General features: G+C 43.5%; 2 protein-coding genes across 2 annotated transcripts; one reads left to right on the forward strand and one right to left on the reverse strand.

Annotated features, from left to right (window-relative positions):
- The first annotated feature begins 1,097 nt into the window (after positions 1-1,097).
- On the forward strand, positions 1,098-12,330 carry LOC134866551 (zinc finger protein 628-like). Its single transcript, XM_063886767.1, has 9 exons — positions 1,098-3,084; positions 3,784-3,880; positions 4,017-4,321; positions 4,444-4,952; positions 8,432-8,829; positions 9,035-9,093; positions 10,324-10,399; positions 10,631-10,957; positions 11,347-12,330. The coding sequence occupies exons 1-9, from the start codon at positions 2,743-2,745 to the stop codon at positions 11,628-11,630; spliced, it is 2,397 nt and encodes a 798-aa protein (XP_063742837.1). The 5' UTR covers positions 1,098-2,742; the 3' UTR covers positions 11,631-12,330.
- Positions 12,331-13,208: 878 nt separating this feature from the next.
- Positions 13,209-27,808, reverse strand: tmem71 (transmembrane protein 71). The gene is made up of 11 exons (XM_063886172.1): positions 27,331-27,808; positions 24,883-24,966; positions 20,603-20,664; positions 19,563-19,605; positions 18,672-18,878; positions 17,690-17,943; positions 17,322-17,507; positions 17,042-17,108; positions 16,841-16,902; positions 16,267-16,316; positions 13,209-16,188 (listed from the first exon to the last, which is right to left on the reverse strand). The coding sequence occupies exons 3-11, from the start codon at positions 20,631-20,633 to the stop codon at positions 16,165-16,167; spliced, it is 924 nt and encodes a 307-aa protein (XP_063742242.1). The 5' UTR covers positions 20,634-20,664; positions 24,883-24,966; positions 27,331-27,808; the 3' UTR covers positions 13,209-16,164.
- Positions 27,809-27,811: the final 3 nt, after the last annotated feature.

Consider the following 27,811-nt stretch of genomic DNA (forward strand, 5'->3'; position numbering starts at 1 on the left):
ACAAGACCACTGCTAATCTCCCTCGATCTGGGGCTCCACGCAAGATCTCACCCCGTGGGGTCAAAATGATCACAAGAACGGTGAGCAAAAATCCCAGAACCACACGGGGGGACCTAGTGAATGACCTGCAGAGAGCTGGGACCAAAGTAACAGAGGCTACCATCAGTAACACACTACGCCGCCAGGGACTTAAATCCTGCAGTTCCAGACGTGTCCCCCTGCTTAAGCCAGTACATGTCCAGGCCCGTCTGAAGTTTGCTAGAGGGCATTTGGATGATCCAGAAGAGGATTGGGAGAATGTCATATGGTCAGATGAAACCAAAATAGAACTTTTTGGTAAAGACTCAACTCGTTGTGTTTGGAGGAGAAAGAATGCAGAGTTGCCTCCAAAGAACACCATACCTACTGTGAAGCATGGGGGTGGAAACATCATGCTCTGGGGCTGTTTTTCTGCAAAGGGACCAGGACGACTGATCCGTGTAAAGGAAAGAATGAATGGGGCCATGTATCGTGAGATTTTGAGGGAAAACCTCCTTCCATCAGCAAGGGCACTGAAGATGAAGCGTGGCTGGGTCTTTCAGCATGACAATGATCCCAAACACACCGCCAGGGCAACGAAGGAGTGGCTTCGTAAGAAGCATTTCAAGGTCCTGGAGTGGCCTAGCCAGTCTCCAGATCTCAACCCCATAGAAAATCTTTGGAGGGAGTTGAAAGTCCGTGTTGCCCAGCGACAGCCCCAAAACATCACTGCTGTAGAGGAGATCTGCATGGAGGAATGGGCCAAAATACCAGCAACAGTGTGGAAACCTTGTGAAGACTTACAGAAAACGTTTGACCTCTGTCATTGCCAACAAAGGGTATATAACAAAGTATTGAGATGAACTTTTGTTATTGACCAAATACTTATTTTCCACAACAATTAGAAAATAAATTCTTTAAAAATCCTACAATGTGATTTCCTGGATTTTTTTTCTCATTCTGTCTCTCATAGTTGAGGTATACCTATGATAAAAATGACAGGCCTCTCTCATCTTTTTAAATGGGAGAACTTGCACAATTGGTGGCTGACTAAATACTTTTTTGCCCCACTGTATGTATTTATTTGTAGAACTGTATTCCTTTTTTAATTTATATTCAATATTATTATTGTTGTTGTTTTTGGACTATTGTGGAACATTGCTTATTTCATTTTACTTTCACGGACAATGAGAAAGACAGTTCTGTTTATTTTCTTATTTTAAATGTTCTTCCTTTTTTTGGTGATTATTATTCATTTTGGTCCACACTCCAACCCTGTAGGTGGGGGTAATGCACTTTAAAGGTTAGTTACTACAAGGAACCAAACCAAACAAATGACACTAATATTCTATTTATTTATTATTATTATTTTATTTGAATGGAAATTCTGATCTTTATTCTTTTTTAAATGTTATTATTAGTATTAGTATTATTGTTATTGTTGTTGTTGTTGTCCTCCCTCCAACACAGTAGGTGGCGGTAATGCAGCTTCAACGTTACTGGGCAGTCCGTCATCGAAACCAAAGAAGAAGTCGGGTATGTTATTCCGGAGGATGCACGAGAGCAGCGACACATTTTTTATTGTCGTTTTGTTTTGTTTTTGTTTTTGTTGCTGGGCAGATTTCACCCTGCAGAACGTTTGATCCTCGGGGAGTTTATTACAGGTAAGAAGATTACGTCATCAGGATCCCAATAAAGGTATATGCGGTTAGAGAGGACTAGCAGGATTACAGTACAATACATCTGGAAATAAAGAGGGATATATTAAAGGGACTGAATTCATGTTCTTTGTGAGTGCATGTTCTTTGTGAACACATCTCTATTTAAAGGCAGGAGCTGGACATCTGGTTTATTTAACACCGATACCGTTGGTTTATAATTCATGGATTCAGCTCTAAGTGCATTTGAAGCCTTTATAGTGTTGATATGTCGGTTTCTGAATTACAGTTCCATTTCTACAAACCCTTCAGTCACATGTTGTTTATTTTCTCTTGTTTTATTTGCTTTGCATTTGATATTGAGCTAATCCAAAGTAAAGTAATCAGATTACATCTGTATTGTAAATCTCAGATTACTGATTACATTTTTTGAACTAGTTGTTAGTAACCCTGACAACAACAACAACAACAACACTGTGCACTAACAGAGCAGTAAGAGGAGCAAAGTAAACAAAGACCAGTAATCGATGTAAAAGAAGTGCACAGTGAGGAATGCTATTGTGCAAAACCCATTATCATTCACAATAACAACAATAGGTGTTATTTATAGAGCGCTTTACAGAGGACACAAATCAGAGGGAAAATCAAGTTAACATCTTTCAATGAAACCACATTTGTCCCAAGGACATCACACCTTAAAAGCCAGTCTGAAAGGTGAGTTTGGGTCAGTGGTTATTGCACATTAGTATTATAGTATGTATATATATTGTGTATTTCTAGATACTGTACTGCTATACTGGTGATATGCTCTATGTCCTTTCTAATGTGCATGGGTGGTTTTGGGGAGGGGGTGGGTGGCCAGTGCCCCTGTCACAATGGACTGCATGATGATGATTCAGTTTGTAGGTAGCGTTGTGCGGTTACCTTGATTGGTTAATTGGATTTGATGTGTTTCTCATAATGAAGTCAATGAAATGTTTACTACTGAAACAAATTCTTGTGCTCTTGATGTTCAGCAGGGGGTGTTTCAAGACCGTGTGTCCGGGCAGCCGGCCTCCCCGGCGGGATGGCGGCTCTGCGCAGCGTCGCTCTCCAGGAGCAGATCTCCATCATCATGGGCGCCCTGACCAGCGCCGCCGTGCAGGAGATCTGCGAGCTGGTGGCGGAGGGATACCAGGTGCTGCAGGCGGAGATTCAACGCAGGCACAAGGAGAACCAGGACCTGAGGAAGAAGCTGCACCTCATCGAGTCTATCGTGGTGCGGGGGGGGAGAGAGGGGATCGAACCGGCAGCTGAGGGGAAAGTAACAATCGAACCGGCGGCTGAGGGGGAACAGCAGCCGGAGAGTGACCGGGGAGACGCCGTTGCTGCTGCCGGAGGAGGAGGAGTGGCGGTGATGAGGGAGGAGGTGAACACAAAGCCGGACTGGGATCTACTTTTCCACCGAACTATTTGGGAAACACAGGGATTTAAATCCCCCCCCCCCCGTGTGCTTCGATGATAATATGAATGATTTTTCCTGAACAAGCGCGTCGCTGCATCCTGTTTGATATCGGTATTAGGCCTTAAGATCCACCTGTTTCTGTTTATACTCTGAGGACAGAGGGGAGTTAATCATGCCCTGATCTGCAGCTGATCTCAAGAGAACACTTTCTCATTTATTTTTTGTCTCAGTCTCGTTACCTTGGGCGAAAAGCTTCGTGATGAGATGTTATTTGATTTGCTCTTCTAGATAGTGTGATAATTAAATTGAAAACAGCTGTAGTTTAGTTTCCAAATATAGATTTTTTTTATAAATAAAAGAAGGACTTAATTAATAATAAAATCTCTAAAGTCATTTTTTAAATTCTAATATTATTTTATATTTATATTTTTTTAATAAGATTTATTGTGTAATTTTTTTCAGAAGTGACAATATAAAACCTTAAATGAATTGGTCTTTTAATTAATCAATTTTAAAATAATTTATCTAATAATCTTGTATTAAGGTCACGAAAAATGAGGCAGAAAGTTGGTTTTGAGTTGTATTCTTAGTGGAAGAAGTTTTATACCGTATTATGACCCTTTCTACTTTTTTAAATGTATTTTTCTTGTAATTTTTTCCCAGCTTCCTGACGTGGTGTTGATCAAAGACGAAGACTCGGACAGTAACCACAGCCTGGAGGAAGGTGAGGGGAGAGGACCCAATGTCCTTTTATATCAGGGTTTGTTATGTTTTGGTTAAGAAACGTCTTCACTATATTTTAATATTTGTTACAAAACCTGATGAACCATCACATGTCTCATCTAAACTCCGCAGAAAGTCTTCCTCTCAGTGATGCGCGTTCTCTCTCCCTGCAGATGAGAAAACGTCTGCCTCCAGAGAGCTCGTCCAGTCGCCTCCCGTCAGCCGGAACGTGAAGAGAGTCTGGCCTGGAGGTGAGGACGCCGACAGGAAGTCCTCCTCGGAGCTGCCGAAACCAGCGAAGAAGAACTTCCCAGTGTACTTGGTGGACTCTCCCCCCCGCAGCGAGCCGGGCTGCTCGTCCTCTCTGGAGGCCGGAGAGTCGCTCGGCTCCTTCTCCTCTCAGATGGACCTGAACAGACCCGGGTTCTTCAGCCTGACCGAGTCCCCCACCAGCAGCCCCAGAGCTACACTTCAGACGGTGAAACTCTAAGTATTTCAAAATAAAAGCTTTGAGGTCAGGTGAAGTTCTTTCTGAAGCGCTTTGTTTTAGAAAGTAAATCTATGTTTCCTCTGAGCGATGCTTCTTGTGTTTTCCTGCAGACGGAGTCTCCAACCAGCAGCCCCAGAACGCGGCCGTCCTTCCCTCGGTTTCATCAGAATGGGAACCTGGACGATGACGGCGGTGCCTTCGGGCTGAAGATGGTCAGCGTCAGCGGGTCGTTCCAGGCCGACAGCCAGCCGACCGAGAGCAGCGACTCCTCGTTCCAGTACGAGATGAACCTCGCCTCCTTCGGGGACCTGATGCCGGGTCAGGACCAGCAGTTCGGCGACGGATCGAAACGGCTGGTTTGCCCCGTGTGTTCGAAGACCTACGCCACCTCGCAGAACCTGGAGGTGCACCTGCGAATCCACACGGGCGAGAGGCCCTTCAGGTGCGGACAGTGCGGGAAGAAGTTCACTCAGTCGGCGCACCTGAAGGCGCACATCAGCGTGCACAGCGGGGAGCGCCCGTACCTGTGCACGCTCTGCCCGCGCAGCTTCATCGTTAAATACAGCCTGAAGCTGCACATGGACCGCTGCCACGCCCCGGGCGGCCAGCAGAACATTCTGTAGACGCCTCGTTTGAGGAAGAGAAGGGACTCGACTCGCTGTATGTTCCCCATCGATGTCCGACTGGGAAGAAATAATTCAGCTGGGGCAAAATTCAAACCGATATTCTCTGAGGATACAGTGGGGAGGCAAGTATTTGATACACTGCCGATTTGGCAGGTTTTCCCACTTACAAAGCATGTAGAAGTCTGTAATTTGTATCATAGGTACTCTTCAACTGTGAGAGAAGGAATCTAAAACAACAATCCAGAAAATCACACTGTATGATTTTAAAGTCATTAATTTGCATTTTACTGGATGACAGAAGTATTTGATACATCAGAAAAACACAGCTTAATATTTGGTACAGAAACCTTTGTTTGCAATTACAGAGATCAGACGTTTCCTGTAGTTCTTGACCAGGTTTGCACACACTGCAGCAGGGATTTTGACCCACTCCTCCATCCAGATCTTCTCCAGATCCTTCAGGTTTCGGGGCTGTCGCTGGGCAATACGGACTTTCAGCTCCCTCCAAAGATTTTCTATTGGGTTCAGGTCTGGAGACTGGCTAGGCCACTCCAGGACCTTGAGATGCTTCTTACGGAGCCACTCCTTAGTTGCCCTGGCTGTGTGTTTTGGGTCGTTGTCATGTTGGAAGACCCAGCCACGACCCATCTTCAATGCTCTTACTGAGGGAAGGAGGTTGTTGGCCAAGATCTCGCGATACATGGCCCCATCCATCCTCCCCTCAATGCGCTGCAGTCGTCCTGTCCCCTTTGCAGAAAAGCACCCCCAAAGAATGATGTGTCCACCTCCAAGCTTCACGGTTGGGATGGTGTTCTTGGGGTTGTACTCATCCTTGTTCTTCCTCCAAACACGGCGAGTGGAGTTTAGACCAAAAAGCTCTATTTTTGTCTCATCAGACCACATGACCTTCTCCCATTCCTCCTCTGGATCATTCAGATGGTCATTGGCAAACTTCAGACGGGCCGGGACATGCGCTGGCTTGAGCAGGGGGACCTTGCGTGCGCTGCAGGATTTTAATCCATGACGGCGTAGTGTGTTACTCATGGCTTTCTTTGAGACTGTGGTCCCAGCTCTGTTCAGGTCCTTGAACAGGTCCTGCCGTGTAGTTCTGGGCTGATCCCTCACCTTCCTCATGATCATTGATGCCCCACGAGGTGAGATCTTGCATGGAGCCCCAGACCGAGGGAGATTGACCGTCATCTTGAACTTCTTCCATTTTCTAATAATTGCGCCAACAGTTGTTGCCTTCTCACCGAGCTGCTTGCCTATTGTCCTGTAGCCCATCCCAGCCTTGTGCAGGTCTACAATTGTATCCCTGATGTCCTTACACAGCTCTGGTCTTGGCCATTGTGGAGAGGTTGGAGTCTGTTTGATTGAGTGTGTGGACAGGTCTCTTTTATACAGGTAACAAGTTCAAACAGGTGCAGTTAATACAGGTAATGAGTGGAGAACAGGAGGGCTTCTTAAAGAAACACTAACAGGTCTGTGAGAGCCGGAATTCTTACTGGTTGGTAGGTGATCAAATACTTCTGTCAGCAATAAAAAGCAAATTCATTATTTAAAATCATACAATGATTTTCTGGATTTCTGTTTTACATTCCGTCTCTCACAGTTGAAGAGTACCTATGATAAATGACAGACCTCTACATGCTTTGTAAGTGGGAAAACCTGCACGATCGGCAGTGTATCAAATACTTCTTCTCCCCACTGTACATTTAAAGTGATAGTTTAAAGTAAGATCCCAAACTGGTGACAAGCTTCTATCGTAATCACTTCATGTTCCTTTCTTAACATTAAAACGGATTTGGTGTGTTGATGAAAACATTTGAATACTCCCTGAACGTAGTGACATCACTACACAACACTCAAGCTCCTATTGGCTGGCACTCCAACGCATTGTCCATGATAGGCTAAGGGGCGGGACATATCAAACCACTGAATTTCCCCACATCTTATCTTATCCGAGCCGGCCCGCTGACCAGTCACAGCTATTGTGTTTTCTCTGTTTCTAAAACTCTTCCTACTGTTTTGTAAGTTATGACTTTTTCTAAGAGCAGGTTTCTAATATGTCACACAAATATATTTTAAGTTATTTTAAACCCATGTGTTTTTCTCTCCTGATGACTGAAGCTTTGATGGAGAATGTTTTTTGCAAAAGTTTACTTTTTTAAAACTTTTTTGAAACAACGATTGTTCCGATACTTCTGGAAAAGTATTTCAAAGGAAACTGAATAAATGTGAACGTCTTTTAATTCATATTTTCTGTCATCAAGTTTGATTCTTATTGTTTGAACGTTTGAAACACAGCAGGGCTCGCGAGGTTTAAATCGAGCACATCAATGAGTGTCTGTTATTATATTAGAGACACAGTGAGCTTCACTTATTCTACAAGAAGGGAAACTTTTAACCTAAAAAATCTACAGAATGTCAACACTAAAAGCAGCTGTGTAATAGCTAACTGTTCTATATGTGTTCATATACAAAACGATTTGTTATGTTAGATTAAGTATTTGCTTTACAAAACATATAAATATATGTCAAACGTTTTGCTGCGGTATGCTCTAATTTTTTCCTTTCCACCAAAAACAAAAGACCACTTTTTATTCTTATGTCATTATATCTAAAAACACATCACCAGGACCAGGACCAGAACCAGGACCCATCACCCCAGCAACCAACTGTTCTGTCTGCTGCCGTCTGGCAGGCGGTACCGCAGCATCAGGACCAAAACAACCAGCCTCGGAGACAGTGTCATCCCACTGAGCTGCACTCTGTTTTTACTGTTGTTTTTCATATTTATGAATTGCACTGTTCTTCATACATGACATAACTACACCTTGTATGTGTTATGATAATAAAACTATGAATCTTGAGAAAATCTTTCAGGTTATGCTGCTGGCAGTGTAGCATAAACATCTTTTAATTTATAGATTGTGGTTCTGTCGTTTGGTAAAGTTTATCTTTTAGATTAGCTATGGTTTTCATGCGAGAGTGATCATGGAATTTCTGCTAACATACGGAAACAAATAAAAACATAATAAAAACAATATGAAAACTGACATTGCAGAGCTAAACGTCAATAATAATAATCGTTCATTTATTTTAAATTAAAGTCTATTAATAAAGGATTGAAATTATTTAAATAAATGGGTGTTTGAGGTCACTGGTGTAATTCACAGCTAAACTTTTGGATTCTAATATACTGCATATATTCTATATACAGTATATATTTTTATTTTTGTGGTCAACTATATTCTGAGATTCAAAAACTGCAAAAATACACAAATAATTACAATTTTTCACAAAATAATACAAAAAGTAATGTAAATTGATACTTTGCACATGCGCAGTAGCTCTCTAGTCCTTTGCCCCATGGATCACTTCCGGGTTTATCTCGAGACTGTTTACATCTGGGGGGGAACTCTAGTCCCGATTTCAACACTTTATTCTCAGTATAATACACTAAATCATAAAACATGTCCCCTGCCGCGTCCCTGCACGAGCAGCTCGCCTCCATCATGGAGGTCCTCGCGAACACGGCGGTGGCGGAGATCTGTGAGCTCGTGGACAGCGGTCTGGCGGTGCTGCAGCTCGAGGTCTCCCGGAGCCGCAAAGAGAACGAGGCTCTGCGGAGAAAGCTGCGGCTCGTGGAGCTCCGTGCGGCCCGGGCCACCGCACTCCGAACCGCTGCAGGCGGTCCCGTGCACCGAGCCACCGCCGGCGGCCCCGCGCACCGAGCCACCGCCGGCGGCCCCGCGCACCGAACCACCGCAGGCGGCCCCGCGCAGCCCCTGGCTAACGGCCGTGTCACCCAGCTGTCTGCTCATCATCACCCTGGCAACGGGCCAAGAAGGACCAGAGCACCCGGAGGTAAAAAGTTCAGTTTAACTTTAAATAAATAACTTTTTAATAAAGTGTTTTAATTATCGGCGATGAGAGGAGTAACCACATCCTGGCAGAGAATAGGAACTTATTTAAAAAAGGGAATTTGTGATCGATCATCCTCACTGATGAGCAACAAGCACAGGTTTTCAATCTGCATTTTGACAGGAACATTTCCCTTTACCTCTGGCAGGTGAGGCGGAGCGATGTGGAGAGGCCGACCCCTCCGGATACGATGCTACATGGGGGATGGTGAGCAGCAAAAAGTCCTGCATTTAAAAGCAGGAGAGGACTCTTTAAAGTAGAGACACTACATACTGATATACACCTGAACATCAGCAGGAGAGGACTCTTTAAAGTAGAGACTACATACTGATATACACCTGAACATCAGCAGGAGAGGACTCTTTAAAGTACAGACACTACATACTGATATACACCTGAACATCAGCAGGAGAGGACTCTTTAAAGTAGAGACGCTACATACTGATATACACCTGAACATCAGCAGGAGAGGACTCTTTAAAGTAGAGACTCTACATACTGATATACACCTGAACATCAGCAGGAGAGGACTCTTTAAAGTAGAGACGCTACATACTGATATACACCTGAACATCAGCAGGAGAGGACTCTTTAAAGTAGAGACTCTACATACTGATATACACCTGAACATCAGCAGGAGAGGACTCTTTAAAGTAGAGACTCTACATACTGATATACACCTGAACATCAGCAGGAGAGGACTCTTTAAAGTAGAGACGCTGCATACTGATATACACCTGAACATCAGCAGGAGAGGACTCTTTAAAGTACAGACACTACATACTGATATACACCTGAACATCAGCAGGAGAGGACTCTTTAAAGTAGAGACGCTACATACTGATATACACCTGAACATCAGCAGGAGAGGACTCTTTAAAGTAGAGACTCTACATACTGATATACACCTGAACATCAGCAGGAGAGGACTCTTTAAAGTAGAGACACTACATACTGATATACACCTGAACATCAGCAGGAGAGGACTCTTTAAAGTAGAGACTCTACATACTGATATACACCTGAACATCAGCAGGAGAGGACTCTTTAAAGTAGAGACTCTACATACTGATATACACCTGAACATCAGCAGGAGAGGACTCTTTAAAGTAGAGACGCTGCATACTGATATACACCTGAACATCAGCAGGAGAGGACTCTTTAAAGTAGAGACGCTGCATACTGATATACACCTGAACATCAGCAGGAGAGGACTCTTTAAAGTAGAGACGCTGCATACTGATATACACCTGAACATCAGCAGGAGAGGACTCTTTAAAGTACATCTGAATAGAGCTTTAAGATGAATGTAGTGTAGTAGAAATATGAAGTATTATTAAACCCCTCTCTCTCTCTCTCTCTCTCTCTCTCTCTCTCTCTCTCTCTCTCTCTCTCTCTCTCTCTCTCTCTCTCTCTCTCTCCCCCCCCCCCCACCAGCTGGCTGAAGGAGAGTCGATCAAACTGACGATCAAAGTGGAGGACGACGAGTCCTGGTCCCAAACTGAGCAGCACCGTGAGTCCAGTTATAATATATTTGAGATACCAGGACTGATGGTCCTCAGCAGGTCAGACTTGTATATGTGTCTTCTCTGATCGTCCCCTGAGTGTGAACACTGGATTGTATTTAGCTGGCTTTGAGATTTGCCTGAAGTGCGTTTTGTTCTCAGGTTAAATTAGAGTCATCTTTGAGCCGCGGACTGAAACACTCGGAGAAGTGTGTAAAGGTGTGACTTCTTTCCTCCAGATTTTTCTCGAGGCGTTGACGGACACACAGAGAAGGAAGCCCCGCCCCCGCCAGGCCTCAGCTCCAGGTCAGAGGTCAGCGACGGATCGGACTGCCTGATGTACGAGCCACAGCTCCAACTCCCCCCCCCCGTCACTACCCACGATCCTCTGGGGGAGGGTCCCGGCTGCTCGTACGCCAGCGTCCCCGTGGCGGCGGATCCGAGCAGCCTGCACGTCATCACTGACGAAGGAAACACCCAGCTGAGGAAACCGTTCTTCTGCACCTTCTGTGGAAAGACCCTGGCCTGCCTGAAGAACCTGAAGACTCACCTGAGGGTCCACACAGGTGAGGGGGTCTCAGGCAGGATCTGGAGAGCGGGGCAGGGGTTGCCGGTTTCTGTAGAGCAGCAGACAATAGTCACAAATGTTTTGGCAGATTTGGACAGTTTTTTTCAGCGTTTTGGATGTTATCGAAGATGCTGGATCCATTTCTGACATTTGCAGCATCAGAAATGGCAGTTTGATCCAGAAGGTGGCCATACTTTAGATTTTTATGAATTTGGGGTAGGTTTTCAAGTTTAAGGGGACTCAAAACTGCCATTTTTGAGAAATATAACTTAAGTTTTTTTGTCACAAAAGCCAAATAACATCTAAATAAAGACAGGCTTTTATAAAACCCCAAAAATTCAGGATACTTCAGATTGGTGGTTTTAAACCGTGATGTTCCCCCTGCAGGTGAGAAGCCGTTTGTCTGCTCGCTCTGCGGGAAGCGTTTCTCCGACTCCAGCAACCTGAAGCGGCACCAGAGCGTTCACACCGGAGAGAAGCGCTACGGCTGCGCTCACTGCGGCAAACGCTTCGCCCAGTCCGGCTCGCTGAAGGTCCACATGAGCGTCCACACCGACTGCAAACAGTTCCGCTGCTCGTTCTGCAGCAAGACGTTCATCTCCGGCAGCCACCTGAGGCGACACACCGCCGAGCACGCCGCCGAGAAGAGGTACGCTGAAACGCTACAGTGATGGAGGAGGGACGAAGATGAGAGGAACAGGACTGGACACAATCATGTCTTAGCACAATTCAAACAGGATTCAAAAGGTTAAATCATGACACCATACACACTCTCTCCGGAAATACGGTCCCGTGACTTTAGAGGTACGCAGCGGCGCTTCAGAGAAAGACGAGTTTCTGTTCTTTCAAAATGACGGATAAGGAGTTCAGCTTTCACTCTCGGGTTAGTTTACAGAAATACACTAGACTGGCGGCTCTCCAGCTACCAATCCACGCTATTCTATCAGGACTTGAACCGGCAACCCTTCGGTTCCCAAACACGAGATACCCTGTGTTTAATCTCGCCGTTGACAACCAAACTTTTTCTCTGGAAATAATGTCTCATGGATGACGGCTTTTATTTTACCCACAATCCTTTCAAGCGAGGGAGGTACACGTGTCATTTTAAGAAGAAGAAGACCGGCAGCTAAAGTTCATCCTGGGACAAAAAGGTTCACCGGACGGAGACACTCCAGATTAATACAAACTTTGATAGCATCTAAAGCTTGAATCCACCTTCTGGTTTCTGTTACTCTAGCACTACATTTGGATTAAATCTACATTATTTGGTCAGCTGTTAGATGTTGTGAGGAAACAGAACTGATTCTGTCTCCTGGATTTGTTTGATCATAAACCTCATGTCATTTTGTAATAAAGAAAGAGTCTCACGAGGATTCATGAGCTATAATCATCGTGGCATTTACTTACTAACATTTTCCTCCACCGTGTTTCCAGTTTTTATAAACATATTGCTTTTTCCCCTCGCCCTCCTATTGGCTAGCACTCCAACACACCGTCCGTGATAGGCTGAGGGCGGGACTTGTCGTGAATCACAGATGCATTGTGGGTTTTGGGGATAAACTGATTATTTTATACCATTTTTATTATTTATCGCTCATATTAAAAGACGCTTTTTCAGCTAGGCTTCTTAATGGGTTTGATGGGAAATGAATGATTTAACGGAGGTATACCGTGCCTGGGTGTTCATTAAAAACATATTTCTCAGGAAAACCTGATACATTACAGGATTTAAAGTCTAGTTATGAATCTTAATGAACTTAATTAAGAAATGAAAGCTCTTTTAAAACACTTCATAGGATTAATGCCCTCACTTAATAACTTTACAACGCCTCCATTGGACTCCTTTGTTTACTTTCAAAAGTGACATCACTGGTGCTCCTATTGGCTAGCGCTTCATCACATTGTCTGTGATAGGCTAAGGGGCGGGACATCTCTAAGCTGGTGGACCAATCACAACAGAGCCAGCCGTTTCAGACGGAGGGTGAAAAGAGGAGCTGCAGCTCAGGCAGTATGAGAAAGGTAAAGAGCTGTCTGAACATTCGGCATGGAGACAGAGTTATCTATACTTTGTGAAAAATGTGATTTAAAGCGTTCTTTTACCAATTTGACTTCAGGTGAAGGTAACTGCATAACAACAAATCACCAATTTGTTTACTTACTTTACCCTCTCTGCCTCCATCTTAAGCATCTGGACATATTCCATATTTCCTTCATGAACAAATCATAAAAGGACCACAACGAGAATCTGCTTTACGCTGTTTGTTTTCATTTATTTGTAACAGGATCGAATGCATGACAAACATCATTTAAATTCACATAAAACAAAACAGTTCCAGCTTAACTGGAACATATATCCGCAAAATACTGTGAAAATAAAACCTTTAAACGCAGCGCCACCAACAGGCCGACGAGGGCCAGTACTACTCAGAGAAATCTGTAGAGTATTTCTCCTAAATGGAGACAGTGTACTGTTTTAATGCAGTGACACCGAAAGGAATCATTTTGGAAGCAAATTCATCAGCCGAAAGCCTTAAGTGATCTCGTGTGCGCCTCGTTTAAGGTGGTTTTTACAGTTTTCTGACATGGCTACAGTAAAAGAAATAAAGCAGGGATAATAAGTGCCTTCACAAGCAGAATATAATATTTCCACCTTTGGAAAAAAGTGCAGTCAATGGAAACAAACATTAATATGAGTATATATATATGTGTATTTACAACATAACTAACAATAGATGCATCACATCACACACCAGAGCTCATCTAAAGGTTTGACTCGTCCAGAAAAGTCATTAAATTAGATTTCAGAAAATGCAATATTTGACAGGTAAAGTCTCTTTATATAAAACACATTTCACATCGGTCATTTAAAGCTGCGTCAAAAGGTTTAACCACCAGAAGACCATGCTCATTTTTTATCTCGTTTTTGGGCTCCACCACCTCCTAAAAGACAACCTCCAGCTCATACTTTCAACAGTAAACCCCAAAAGAAGCAGCTTAAAATAGTCTTTAGGCTGCAGGGTTCATTACACACTGTATTTCTAATAAGTGCAGCTTTAAAATGCCAAACAACGCAGAGCCGTATTAAAATATTAGATATAAAGATGGATTTTATATTTGATTCTCCTGACTCGTCGTATTTCTACACATTTGGCACTTAATAAAGACACACATTATTTTAGATTGACACAGAAAAAGGACCAGTCACACGAGCGTTACTAAATGAAGTCCTAAATATGAAACCCTTTGTGTAACAGAACTCAAAATGCTACTTGATGCAACAACAACATTTTCCCAGTTTGAGATAAATAAAGTACTTCTGATTCTGATATTCACGATCCAGTAAACCCTATAACACGTGGCAGGAGTATCAGACTGTTAAAGCTAAATTAAATGTAGGCTTTGTCATTCATTCAAAGACAGTTCAAACATTTAGATTCCTGGGAACACAAACTCTTGGCATAGTTTGAGGTCCAAACATGATTACATTTGAATAAAAAAGAGCTTTATAAAGTTACAGTACTGAGTTTATCTTTACCTTTATTAGCCGCACTTCTTTTCCTGAACACACACAATCTTATTTTCCTCCAGAGCGGGACCACGTGCTTATTTTGAAACCTATTCAACATGGCCACTGGTGGAATGTACATTTACTTTCAGGCCTGAACTTAGGTGAGATTTTGAGGTACTTGTTCTTCTTACCCACTATTCTTTGTAAGCCAAATATTTTTTTATTTTGAGGTTTTAAAACTGTCCCTAGACTCCACCCTGCAGCATAAATCAAACAGAGCTTTCTTTATTTTAACACTGTTTAATGTTTTAGCAGCAACTTCGCTTTAAAGAGGCCTTATTCCTGTATATTCCGCCTTCCTTTAGCGTGTTCTACAGGCTTTAGTGCATGTAAATGGTCTGCAAAGGCTAAATTCCCTATTTGAAACCTCTTCCATTGGGCTCCTTATCTACTTCCGGAACAGAAGTGACATCACTATGGAACTCTCGCGCTCCTATTGGCTAGCGCTTCAACACATTGTACGTGATAGGCTAAGGGGCGGGACATCTCCAAGTGGTTGACAAATCTCAACAGAGAGTCAGAGTAGAGGCACGAAATGCTAATATGAACCTGAAAACGAGCAGGATAGGACCTCTTCAAATCCTCCCTGTAATATTTCATGTTTGCACTGCTGGCTGATACTAAAGGCACTTATCAGCAGAAGAGTTTCGCACCAAAACTTGATTATTTCACTTTTAAATTACAGAAATTCATGAAGTCTTTTACTGTTAAAGCTGCACAGATCAGTGGATTCATTAAATCCTCTGTTTCAATCAGGCTTACTTTAGATTAGATTGCACAATCAGTATGGATAAATCTGCACATGTTAACTAACTGAACATATCTTTATCATGCTGCATTTTACAAACTTAAAACAAGCTCGTTCTTTGTCCAGGAAATCGGAATTCCAGAATAAAACCTGAGGCAGTGCAGCTTTAAAAAGATCAACGTTTTACATCAATATGTTTTGCTTTGAAAGTGTATTTCTTTATTTTGGAATGAAACTCTTATCAAAAAGCACTTCTCTTCCAGGTAGATTTTCAGGTGTGCGTTTATAGTTTTTTCTTTAATAAAAAAAAGTCACAGCTCTTATTTTGAAAAGAAGTGAGGCTTCACCTGAATTTGTTCACTTTGGACAGCTCAAAAAAGCCAAGTTCACCTATTATTATGAACAATAGATACGCTTACAGTATTTCAAGAACACATCAGGTACGTTTTTTCATATTCAATATATATATTTTAGCTAAACTACAATAACTTGTTTGTGTTTGTGAGCTCCTTCAGATGTATAGCAACAAACACGCCATCTTTGCTTTTTAAACTCATTTCCTGTTCAATTTATGGGGGACTTTTAAAAAGCCATCAGGAAAAATCTTACCAAACTTCCCCCGCGCTCTGATTGGATTTAAAGGTTAAATGTATAAAAAGCGTTGGTTAGATTTTAGGTTCAGCCCTTTTTGATGACGCGCCTCAGCGCAGGAATCATATTTGGATCAAGTTTCTACATTCAAAACCTTTCCATTACCAGGCAGAGCTTCAGCGTGTTTGCTGTGAAACGCTTTCCGGATCTCAGAGTCACTTTCAGGGAACATGCAGACGGCGAAATGTTAAACATATTTCTACACCTCTCTTCCACTTTCAGAGGAACGGACGCTCCTTTACTCGTTTCCTGATGTGATGTCCTGCGAAACAGAATTCAATTAGTGGTTGTTGTTTCCAGTCGACATCATTAGGGACATTTCATTTAATTTCACACTCACCTCCGTCTTCGCCCGCCTCCACTCGCCCAGCGGACCCGACTTTGTCAAGACTGAAAACAGAAAAAAGGGAAATATTTGAACACAGTTTCTAACCTTAGAACACTCTGTCAGATATCAGTCTGCAAAACCCTCTTCTTCATGTCTCTTCATGTGGTCAGACACTCAGAGTTCAGGAACAAAGACCCCCTCACTTTTTGTCCTGATCCATCTCCTCCTAGAGCACCATTGTGTGTTTTTAAACCAATCAGCTCTCAGGGGGGCGTGGCCAGCAGCAGCTCATTAGCATTTAAAGCTACAGACACAGAATCAGCTCTTCAGGAGCAGAACAGAGGGGGTTATGGGAGGATCAGAGACAGGCTCTGTATATATCCTGGAATACACTGATGAAGAAGAGTACAATAGGGGAGCTTTAATAAAGGTATTACCAGGTCATTGTAGTTGAGGTTTGTTCCAGACAGATTTTATATTTAGTTTTATTCCACTGTAAATTAAATCCCATCTACGAGCAGATGTTTGTTAAACGAAGCATTTAGAAAACATCTAAATCATATTTTATATTTTGTGTGATACTTACGCATAAATGTGGCTATCATCAGGAGCACGGTAGACGTGACGGAGGCGCTCCACAGGAGACACCTGCAGGGAGAGAAGAGTCAGAAACATGAAATAGAAGACTGAAAGTGTCTGCATATATATATAAATGAATAAGTATGCATTCACACCGACTACCTGTTTGAATTATTTAAAATGAAGCTCGAAAAATAAAGAGTTTTACCCGGAGTATAGAGCCGTGAAGATGAAGATGATGAAGATGAAGAGGAGGAGGGCCTTCATCGTTAAACCTGGAGCACAGACAAAAACATCATGAAATTTAATATCACGTTTTTCTTTTGTTTCTAATATTATAGAAGTTTCACAGAAAGTAAAACAGTAAGATGTAGTGCAACAGAAACAAAAAGACATTCAACTACATTTAGAAAACCAGGGGATTAAATTCAGACAAACAACTCCTCTCCTCTGAGTCTGAGTCGGTTCATTCAGAGTGCTTCAGTTACCTGTGTGTTCAGGGGAGACCGGACAGCAGCTATTGGTGTAGAAGGGTGAAGGAGGCGGGACTTCAGACAGGCCACCCAGGGATTGGGTGAACTTCGATTGACAGATCTCAGAGCAAATCTCCTCTTGGAAGATAATCTTCGGGGGCGGGGCCACTTTGTCGGGAGGGGGCGGGATCTCTGTGTGGTCTGTAAGACAGAAGAAAAGGTAGAAATATATTTTCAATACGAGGTCACATGACTTCACTTCACCACCGCTAAGCTAAAGGCGGCTAATGTTGGTAACCATTGACCTCCAGACCAGGGGACAGGAAGTGAAACCATTCAAAGCCTTTAAATAAAACATCAGCAGTGAATCCTCGGTCTGTTACCGAAGGTGAAGCTGCGGCTGTCCTCCAGCTCGGTGCTGTTCAACCAGGTCGGCTCGTCCCGGCTGCTTCTGGCCTGGTCCAGATCCAGATCCAGGTCCAGGTCCAGGTCCAGGTCTTGCTCCTGGTTCTGGTTCTGTGCGGTCCCAAAGACGCCTCTGAAGACCTTCTCGTCCAGCCATGACTGGCAGCTCTCCGTCACGTCGCTCAGCAGGCGAGCCAGAGAGCCGCGAGGACGCCGCCGCCGCCGGAAAACCCTGAGAGAAGAAGAGACGGAAAATGATTCGGATGTTCATCTCAGTCACACCGAAGAAACTGTCTGTAGCCGATGATAGAAGATAGGGAGGGAGGATGGAACCCTCTTTATTACACACATGCACACAGCAGAACACACACAGTGAAATTAGTCCTCTGCATTTAACCCATCCTAGTACTAGGAGCAGTGGGCAGCTACTGTGCAGCGCCCGGGGAGCAATGGGGAGGGGGGTTTGGAGGTGTCCGGTGCCTTGCTCAAGGGCACCACAGCAGGGCCTAGGAGGTGAACCTGGGACCTCTCCAAGTAGCAGTCCACCTTCCATATTTCAAGTCTGTTCGGGGACTTGAACCGGCAACCCTACGATTCCCAGTCTAAGCCCCTACTGACTGAGCCAGTGATGACCTCCTCTCTCATGATCCTGACACACACTCTCTTTGTTGAGCTCATGAGGATGACCTCACTGAAGTCGTTTTTCCAGTCTGGCTGCTGAGAATGACCTCACAGTTGGGCAGGCACTTCCCTGACAGGCCTTCCTTCAAACTAGTGGAAAGAAAACACTTCAAATCCAAACCCAGGAGTTTATTTCCCTCCCTTTGTCTGCAGATTTCTCCTGAACTCACCAACAGTTAGCCTTACATAATGTCTCGTGTGCATATTTAATCATCACATTGTGCTATATGGGTTTGTGTGCAGAACCCCTGTTTCCTCCAGAGGGGGTTTCTCTCCCACCTGACGAGGTTCTCCTTGTAGGAGACGCTGGTCTTGCAGGGCGTCAGAGAGACGTTCCCGTCTTGGTCCCAGGAGAAGCTGTCCTCCGTCACGCTGTAGTATCCGTTAGTGAGGAGGCGAGGCGAGCGGCGGCAGGAGCTCGGATCGCCGTCCAGAGAGGAGTAACAGACGTACGAGGAATCGGGAGAGAGCAGGGACACGTCCAGGCTGAGGAGAGACAAGGGGAGTCAGCATCAGTGTCAGCAGGGGCAATATTTAAATACAAAACGAGATATTCCTGATTATTTCATTTTATGTTTATTTAATATCCAAAACGAGCTGTTGCTTTAGCTCCCTTCTGAATATGAGATGAGCCTCCTCCAAATATTTCATTAGATTATTTTACATTCCTTATATTTTACTTTATATTAATTATTTAAATTATATTATATAATAATATATCACGTAAAGTCATTAATATTATACTAAATTATATTATATCTGATTATTTTACATTCCTTATATTTTTACTTTATATTAATTATTTAAATTATATTATATAATAATATATCACGTTATAGTCATTAATATATTCTAAATTATATTATATCTGATTATTTTATATTACAATAAATGCTATTTAACAGGGATTAAAATGACAGAAGACTCTGCAGTACAGTAAGTATTACCTGTTTTACAACAAAGCATGGGGAAGGTAATATACGTGTCATACTGTCCTTAGTTAAACCCTCACAGGACAACATGTGCATTTACCCTCTTCTGTTATTTAAATTAAACTGGATTTATTGCATTAAACCTGGAGGAAGTTGCTGCGCTTCATCATTATTTATTCACATATTCAACACTTAAAATAAATGCACGGTGAATGTTAGAGAAGCAGATCTGTTTCACCTCTGGCAGGAGTGACCCCGAAGCCTTCGTTTGATCGGTGAACCTGGAAAACAGAGACAGAAAATATAGATTTACACACAACTACACACACACTGATGCAATGTGTGTGTGTGTGTGTGTGTGTGTGTGTGTGTGTGTGTGTGTGTGTGTGTGTGTGTGTGTGTGTGTGTGTGTGTGTGTGTTTCTAAATAAAGACGACACCCCTTGAGTAAATTTACTCTGCTGATAAATCCTCTGCAGGAATGAGACGCTCAGAGGTTTCTGTCGTCTGAAAGATCTTTCCTGAACCCAAACAGCAACGACGCACACAGAGGAGCGTCACGGCACATTTACTCGCATTATTTCAGGATAATGTTGGATTTATATTCAACATCTTTCTAAGTGTTGTCCTTCAGGAGGCAACACAGCATTTCTGAACCAGAAGGTCCTCACAGGACGGGTTGTTTTTCAAAGCGTGGTCCTCACAAGTACAGCAAAATATAATGTGATTAAAGAGGTTCATCTTTCCAGACAGCTTTAAGACACATTCACACAGCCAAATATCTGGGGTTATTTATGTCTATTTTTTTAAAGGTTTTTGTCCTGTAATTTGAAAAAAAATGATAATATCATTTAAAATAAACTATATGATAAACAGTTATATCATTTCATTTAACATAACATAAACCATTCCAGCACCTCTTCAGGGCTGTGAATGTGAGTTCTGATGAAGCAGGCGGTGGTGTTTGTCCTCTGACAGGATGCAGAAGCCTCCTCCAAACCCGACGAGATCCTGGAGGCCACGGTGGACGCGGCGGAGTGGAGCCTGGAGGTGGAGAGGGTCTTGCCGCAGCTCAAAGTCACCATCAGGACCGACAACAAGGTACACTCACCTGAGATCATCCCACAGGTGACTCTGATGCAGGAGCAGCCTGTTCCAACTCTGATTCTAATAAGTGTGTGTGTGTGTGTGTGTGTGTGTGTGTGTGTGTGTGTGTGTGTGTGTGTGTGTGTGTGTGTGTGTGTGTGTGTGTGTGTGTGTGTGTGTGTATATGACGTACTTGTCACAGCTCCAGAGAAGAACAGAGACATGTTTGTCTGCAGCCGAGCGTCTCCTGTGGATCTGTGAAGACATCAGGAACACGAAACCGAGTCACAAAACAAAAAGACGAAGCATGTTTTTATAAACCCTCCGTCTCTAACCCTCCGTCTAAACCCTCCGTCTCTAACCCTCCGTCTCTAACCCTCCGTCTCTAACCCTCCGTCTCTAAACCCTCCGTCTAAACCCTCAGTCTCTAACCCTCAGTCTCTAAACCCTCCGTCTAAACCCTCAGTCTCTAACCCTCCGTCTCTAACCCTCCGTCTCTAACCCTCCGTCTCTAAACCCTCCGTCTAAACCCTCAGTCTCTAACCCTCAGTCTCTAACCCTCCGTCTCTAAACCCTCCGTCTCTAAACCCTCAGTCTCTAAACCCTCCGTCTCTAAACCTCAGTCCGTCTCTAAACCCTCCGTCTAAACCCTCCGTCTCTAAACCCTCCGTCTCTAACCCTCCGTCTCTAACCCTCGTCTCAAAACCCTCCGTCTCAAAAAACCCTCCGTCTCTAACCCTCAGTTCTAACCCTCCCTCTAAAACCCTCCGTCTACCTCAGTCTCTAACCCTCCGTCTCTAACCCCCCGTCTCTAACCCTCCGTCTCTAAACCCTCCGTCTCTAAACCCTCCGTCTCTAAACCCTCCGTCTCTAAACCCTCCGTCTCTAACCCTCGTCTCTAACCCTCCGTCTCTAAACCTCCGTCTCTAAACCCTCGTCTCTAACCCTCCGTCTCTAAACCCTCCGTTCCCCTAAACCCTCCGTCTCTAACCCTCCGTCTCTAAACCCTCCGTCTCTAAACCCTCCATCTCTAAACCTCGTTCTAAACCCTCAGTCTCTAACCCTCCGTCTCTAAACCCTCAGTCTCTAATCCTCCGTCTCAAAAACTCCGTCTCTAAACCCTCAGTCTCTAAACCCTCGTCACTTAAAACTACCGTGATTCTAAACCCTCCGTTCTCATAACCCTCGACTTCGTATCGTGAAACCTAACAGAGCGAAAATAAATTTCACACAACTACACACCACTCGATCAAGCTGGTGTGTGACTGTGTTGTTGTGTGTGAACTGTGTTTAGACCGTCGTTGTGTGTAGACTGTCGTTTCTAAATAAGACGCCCCCTTGATAATTTACCTCTGATTAAATCCTCTGCGAATGAACCTCAGAGCTTCTGTCTCTGAAAACTTCCGTCCCCAAACGCACGACCACCCGAGCGTCACGGCTCATTTACCTCGCATTATTCAGGATAACTTGGTTTATATCACCATCTCTAAGTGTGTCCTTCGAGGCAACCGCATTTCTGACAGAAGCCTCACAGACGTTGTTTTTCAAACTGGCCTCACAGTACTCAAAATACTCGTATTAAACGTCATCTCTCCACCGCTCTAAGACACATTCACACACCAATATCGTCTCTTAATCCTATTTTTAAAGGTTTGTCCTGTAATCTTAAAAACAAATTAAATATCATTTAAAATAAAACATTATACATTTCATTTAACTAACATAAACCATTCCACCCTCTCAGGCTTGAACTCGTTCTCTATGAAGCAGGCGTGGTTTGTCTCTACCTGCAGTATCAGAACCCTCCTCCAAACCCACGAATCCTGAACCCGTGACCAGCGAGTGAGCCTGGAGTGGAAGGTCCCTCCGTCCTCTAAACACCATCAGACCGCAACAAGACACTCACCTAGATCTCACCCCCAGTACTCTATGCAGACCCTGTCTCTAATACTCTCCGATTCTAAACCCAGTGTCTGATGACCCTGTGTCGTGTGTTGTACGTGTCTGTTGTATCGTTTGTAGGTTGTGCTGTGTTGTGAAACGCCTCCGTCCAAAGCCCTCAGTTTATAGACTCTCCTGTTCTAAACTCAGCTCAACCCATCACGACCTAAAGCCGTTTATACCTCCGTCTCTAACCCTCCGTCTCTAACCCTCCGTCTCTAACCCTCCGTCTCTAAACCCTCCGTCTCTAACCCTCCGTCTCTAAACCTCCGTCTCTAACCCTCAGTCTCTAACCCTCCGTCTCTAACCCTCCGTCTCTAACCCTCCGTCTCTAACCCTCCGTCTCTAACCCTCCGTCTCTAACCCTCCGTCTCTAACCCTCCGTCTCTAAACCCTCCGTCTCTAACCCTCCGTCTCTAAACCCTCCGTCTCTAAACCCTCCGTCTCTAAACCCTCCGTCTCTAACCCTCCGTCTCTAACCCTCCGTCTCTAACCCTCCGTCTCTAAACCCTCCGTCTCTAACCCTCCGTCTCTAAACCCTCCGTCTCTAACCCTCCGTCTCTAAACCCTCCGTCTCTAAACCCTCCGTCTCTAACCCTCCGTCTCTAACCCTCCGTCTCTAAACCCTCCGTCTCTAAACCCTCCGTCTCTAAACCCTCCGTCTCTAACCCTCCGTCTCTAACCCTCCGTCTCTAAACCCTCCGTCTCTAAACCCTCCGTCTCTAACCCTCCGTCTCTAACCCTCCGTCTCTAAACCCTCAGTCTCTAACCCTCCGTCTCTAAACCCTCCGTCTCTAACCCTCAGTCTCTAACCCTCCGTCTCTAAACCCTCCGTCTCTAACCCTCCGTCTCTAAACCCTCAGTCTCTAAACCCTCCGTCTCTAACCCTCCGTCTCTAAACCCTCCGTCTCTAAACCCTCCGTCTCTAAACCCTCCGTCTCTAACCCTCAGTCTCTAAACCCTCCGTCTCTAAACCCTCCGTCTCTAAACCCTCAGTCTCTAAACCCTCCGTCTCTAACCCTCCGTCTCTAAACCCTCCGTCTCTAACCCTCCGTCTCTAAACCCTCAGTCTCTAACCCTCCGTCTCTAAACCCTCCGTCTCTAAACCCTCCGTCTCTAAACCCTCCGTCTCTAACCCTCCGTCTCTAAACCCTCCGTCTCTAACCCTCCGTCTCTAAACCCTCCGTCTCTAACCCTCCGTCTCTAAACCCTCCGTCTCTAACCCTCCGTCTCTAAACCCTCCGTCTCTAAACCCTCCGTCTCTAAACCCTCCGTCTCTAACCCTCCGTCTCTAAACCCTCCGTCTCTAAACCCTCAGTCTCTAACCCTCAGTCTCTAAACCCTCCGTCTTTAAACCCTCCGTCTCTAAACCCTCCGTCTCTAAACCCTCCGTCTCTAACCCTCCGTCTCTAAACCCTCCGTCTCTAACCCTCCGTCTCTAAACCCCGACTCTGTCTGTGGTTCATCCTGACAACATATAGTTTAAAAACACAGATCAACTCTCAGTTATTCCATAATATATGTTTTACAACAAACAAGAGGAAGGTCTGTTCGGGACTATATTCAGCACCGGAGGAATGCACACTTGGTGTCAGCAGGACGGTGTGTGTGTGTGTGTGTGTGTGTGTGTGTGTGTGTGTGTGTGTGTGTGTGTGTGTGTGTGTGTGTGTGTGTGTGTGTGTGTGTGACTGAGATAAGTCTAACAACAGTGTGTGTGTTCATGATAATAGAGGAACAGTGGGCCTCACGAGTCCTGTTTACTTTTAGTTGTCAATCTAATTCAAAGAAACTGTAGGAAACTTCACAAAATGAGATGAGAATGAAGAGCGTTCCGATTAACGGCTTTGGAGAGAATACACTCCTCTTTCTCTCAGCGCTCAGAGACCCTTTTATATCCCATTTATCGGATAAAAAACAGCCGTAATAAAATATCTTCCACAACAGAGGAATGTAAGCTCGGTTTGAACTGCTCTCTGTGATTCACGGAAATACAGACTTTCAGAGCTGATGTTTGAGCGACACGGGACATCTCAAGACTCCTTGAGGCCCTGCAGACACTACTGCTAAATACAGGGTTCAGTATCAAATGACACACGGTGCCGTCGCGTTGCACGATGGAGGTTTTACGAGCTTGTGTTTAAATTGTCACTTCAAAATGTGGTAAAGATATATGTGAACGCAAAGAGATGCTTTTTATTAACACTTTTTGACTCACAATAAGAATCAGAGTCAGGTTAACTGCCATGCAGGTTTACCCAAACAGGACAGCCAATCTGCTTTGGGGTATAGGTAGTGGAGGAGTGGAAATAAGAGGAGGAGAGTGGAATATGACCACGTACAGAATATTAGACTTTTAAAGAAAGAGGGTTTTTTTGGAAGATACCAGGTCAATAAATGCTCCCCTCCTCCTGTTTTTAACTTCTTAAACTCTCCAGTGAACCCTCAGATCTGCTGTCAGAGCACTGAGGGAGTAACGGAGATAAACCTCTATAAGACACCATATTACAAACACACACAGAAGAAGAGTTCTACCTCCAGACGTCCGCTCAGGCGTGCCTGTCCTTCAGTTTTCTGTGTTTTGAGTCGAGCTGCTCTCACATCCTGCAGCAGCAGAGCCTGAGAGAAATGCAGAAGAAGAAGAAAAGAGAAAAACAGACGAGCGGTGAGGTCATGTTTCCTGTTAACCCCCGACCTGCCGGAGGAATCTAACTGGTGTTAACCCTCACATGATCTGTGAGAGACTGCACGAGGTTCCAGAGGTTAGTCAGACCCGAGTGTATAAAACAAGTTCTACTAATGGCAATATGTTGAGAGGTGTTCCCTCTCCTGTAGTGTGTTCTATAGGTTTTAGTGCATGTAAATGGTCTGCAGAGGCTTGAATCCCTGTGTTACCCTCCCACCCAGGATAGAGCCCCTTTAAATAATGAAGGGTTTGTAACTTCAGACTGAAAGGAAAGTTAGAATTCTGATTTGTTTATATTTTATATTTGGATCACAGATTTAGGACAGGGTTAGCCTAGCTTAGCATAAAGACAAGAAGCACACAGGCAACCATGCGACACACATCAACGATTGGGAAAGAAAATGTGTTTATCGTCCTTTTTCCTTTTGTAAAACATGTACACTTTATTTAACGTCTACCAAAATGTGTTCCTCGAATGCCTTCCCATGAACCTGAACTTCTGTTGAGCAGTCGGTCAGAAACAAATCTGACACCATTCTGTTGTACAAGAGATAAATGAACTGGGTCAGCGACAGCAAACAGAGACCCTCTGTGTGTGTGTGTGTGTGTGTGTGTGTGTGTGTGTGTGTGTGTGTGTGTGTGTGTGTGTGTGTGTGTGTGTGTGTGTCCTTTGTTTAACTGAAGAATGCTCTTCAGGATTTGAACGTTAACGGTCAGTGACTGTTCGTTGAATAGCTCTAGCACAGAAACACCAGATCATATGTTTTCCACGGTTTGGGTGCCTCCTGTTATGCTGAGTAAAAATAAACTTCCTGAAAAAATGTCCCAAATAGAAGTTCCTGTTTGCTTGAGTTTGTATAAAAACAACAAACATCTCTCCAGATGATTCGGTCTGTAGTGGAGACTTATTTTCTATATGCAGGACCTTCAGAAAGTTGAACGCATGAATATTTGGAATTTACTTTTTATGTTATTTTTCAGTTTTCAGTTTTTAATTAACGTTACCATTATTTGATTTTACTGTTTTTAATTATTATTATTATTTTAAGGTGAATGATTTACCTTCTATATTTTATATTTTCTACATGCATTATCTTCAGAAATTCACCAAAACAAAGGGAAATATTTGAATAATTTAGGAGCTTTTGGAAAAGTCTTATATATAGAAATATAAATAGTGGAACAAAATGTCCATTTAATGTATCTGTTATTTTATAACCACAAATGCTCCAGATATTATTGTGTTTGTATTTATATATTTATTAATGTATTGACCCCCCCCCCCTCCCCCCTCAGATGTGTCTCGCTGGAGTCTCCCCCCTTTTTCCCAGCATGCCTTGCAGAAGCAGCAGCAGCAGTGTGTTGGAGCTGCTGATGTTGGAGGAAAACGCGTCACAGGAAACACAAAATGGACCAAACCATTGCGCGCGCACACACACACACACGCACACACAAACACACACACACACACACACACACACACACACACACACACACACACACACACACACACACACACACACACACACACACACTGTCATTGTAGTGTTCCTGCCAGGTATTAGAATATAACCATGTTAGTCTGCACTGTCAGCTCCAGGTATTGAGTGATGCTGTTTCCTCACTGTCCTGATGAAGATGCATTCAGCACTTCATCATCATGTTCATCATCATCATTCAAACATGTCCCTCTCCTGTTTCAGGTATTTTGAAGCTAAATGGTGTGTTGATGTTCTTTCTCTTCCACAGAGACTCTTTAGGGTGTATTTCTCTTTCAGTGTGCTGCATGATGCTGTTTTTAGCTGCTGCAACATTCCTGTCATTTTTCCATCCTGCAAGCATCCTGCAAGCATGACATTATTATGGGATTAAATGTGAAAGTAAAATAATAATAATAATAAAATTAATCACGATGGAAAAAAACTAAAACTAATAAAATAAGTAATATAAATATAAATAAATAAACTAAAATAATAATATATATTTTAAAAATAATAATAATACAATAAGAGGAAAAGGTCACTTTGAAGATGTTCTTTTAATCATAAAACCAAATAGTTTCAGTCAAAGCTGTCAAAATAATATTGTCGTTGTTGATATTTTCATGTTGACTTCAGCAGATAATAATACAAATAATAACAAAAACACACAAAGGAGGAACTCACAGAAATACCTGACATGAAACCAAGTTCAATAATTGTCCTTCAGCCTGTCAGAGACTTTTATCCTGCGTGTTTCTGTTCATGTTGACCTCAGGAGAGCAAAAACCAGACAAAGAAATAACGGACTGAACTCACCGGTCAGTGTCCTGCACGTTTCTGCACCGGAAGTGAAGAAAAACACGTTTCCTCTCCCTGGCAGAAAACGTTTTATCCTCTTGTGTTTTTCCTGTGTTTTATCTCTTTTTAAATTCTTGTTAAAACAGAAAACCTGAAGAGAGACTCGCAGCTGTGTGTGAGCCTCGCCCACATTCAGGAAACACCGGAAGTCCCGATCAATACGGCTCATGGATTTTCAGAGTAAAAGCACGACGATGGGAGCCAAAAAGACCCAGAGCTGAATATCTGTACAGTGTTTCCAGTTTATAGGACATATTATGAGCTCTGCTGTTAGTCTGTCAGACGTTTATGTGAAATATAAATAAAAAACGCTTCATAATTATTATTATTTAAAACACGTTTTATTATTATGTAGATTATTGAATCAGAAATAATTCATTTTAATTTCTTTCATTTAGATTTGTTATCATTTCAATTTAGTTGTTATAATTTTTATTTA

This window comes from Eleginops maclovinus, chromosome 6, assembly GCF_036324505.1.
Source record: "Eleginops maclovinus isolate JMC-PN-2008 ecotype Puerto Natales chromosome 6, JC_Emac_rtc_rv5, whole genome shotgun sequence".
NCBI lineage: Eukaryota > Metazoa > Chordata > Actinopteri > Perciformes > Eleginopidae > Eleginops > Eleginops maclovinus.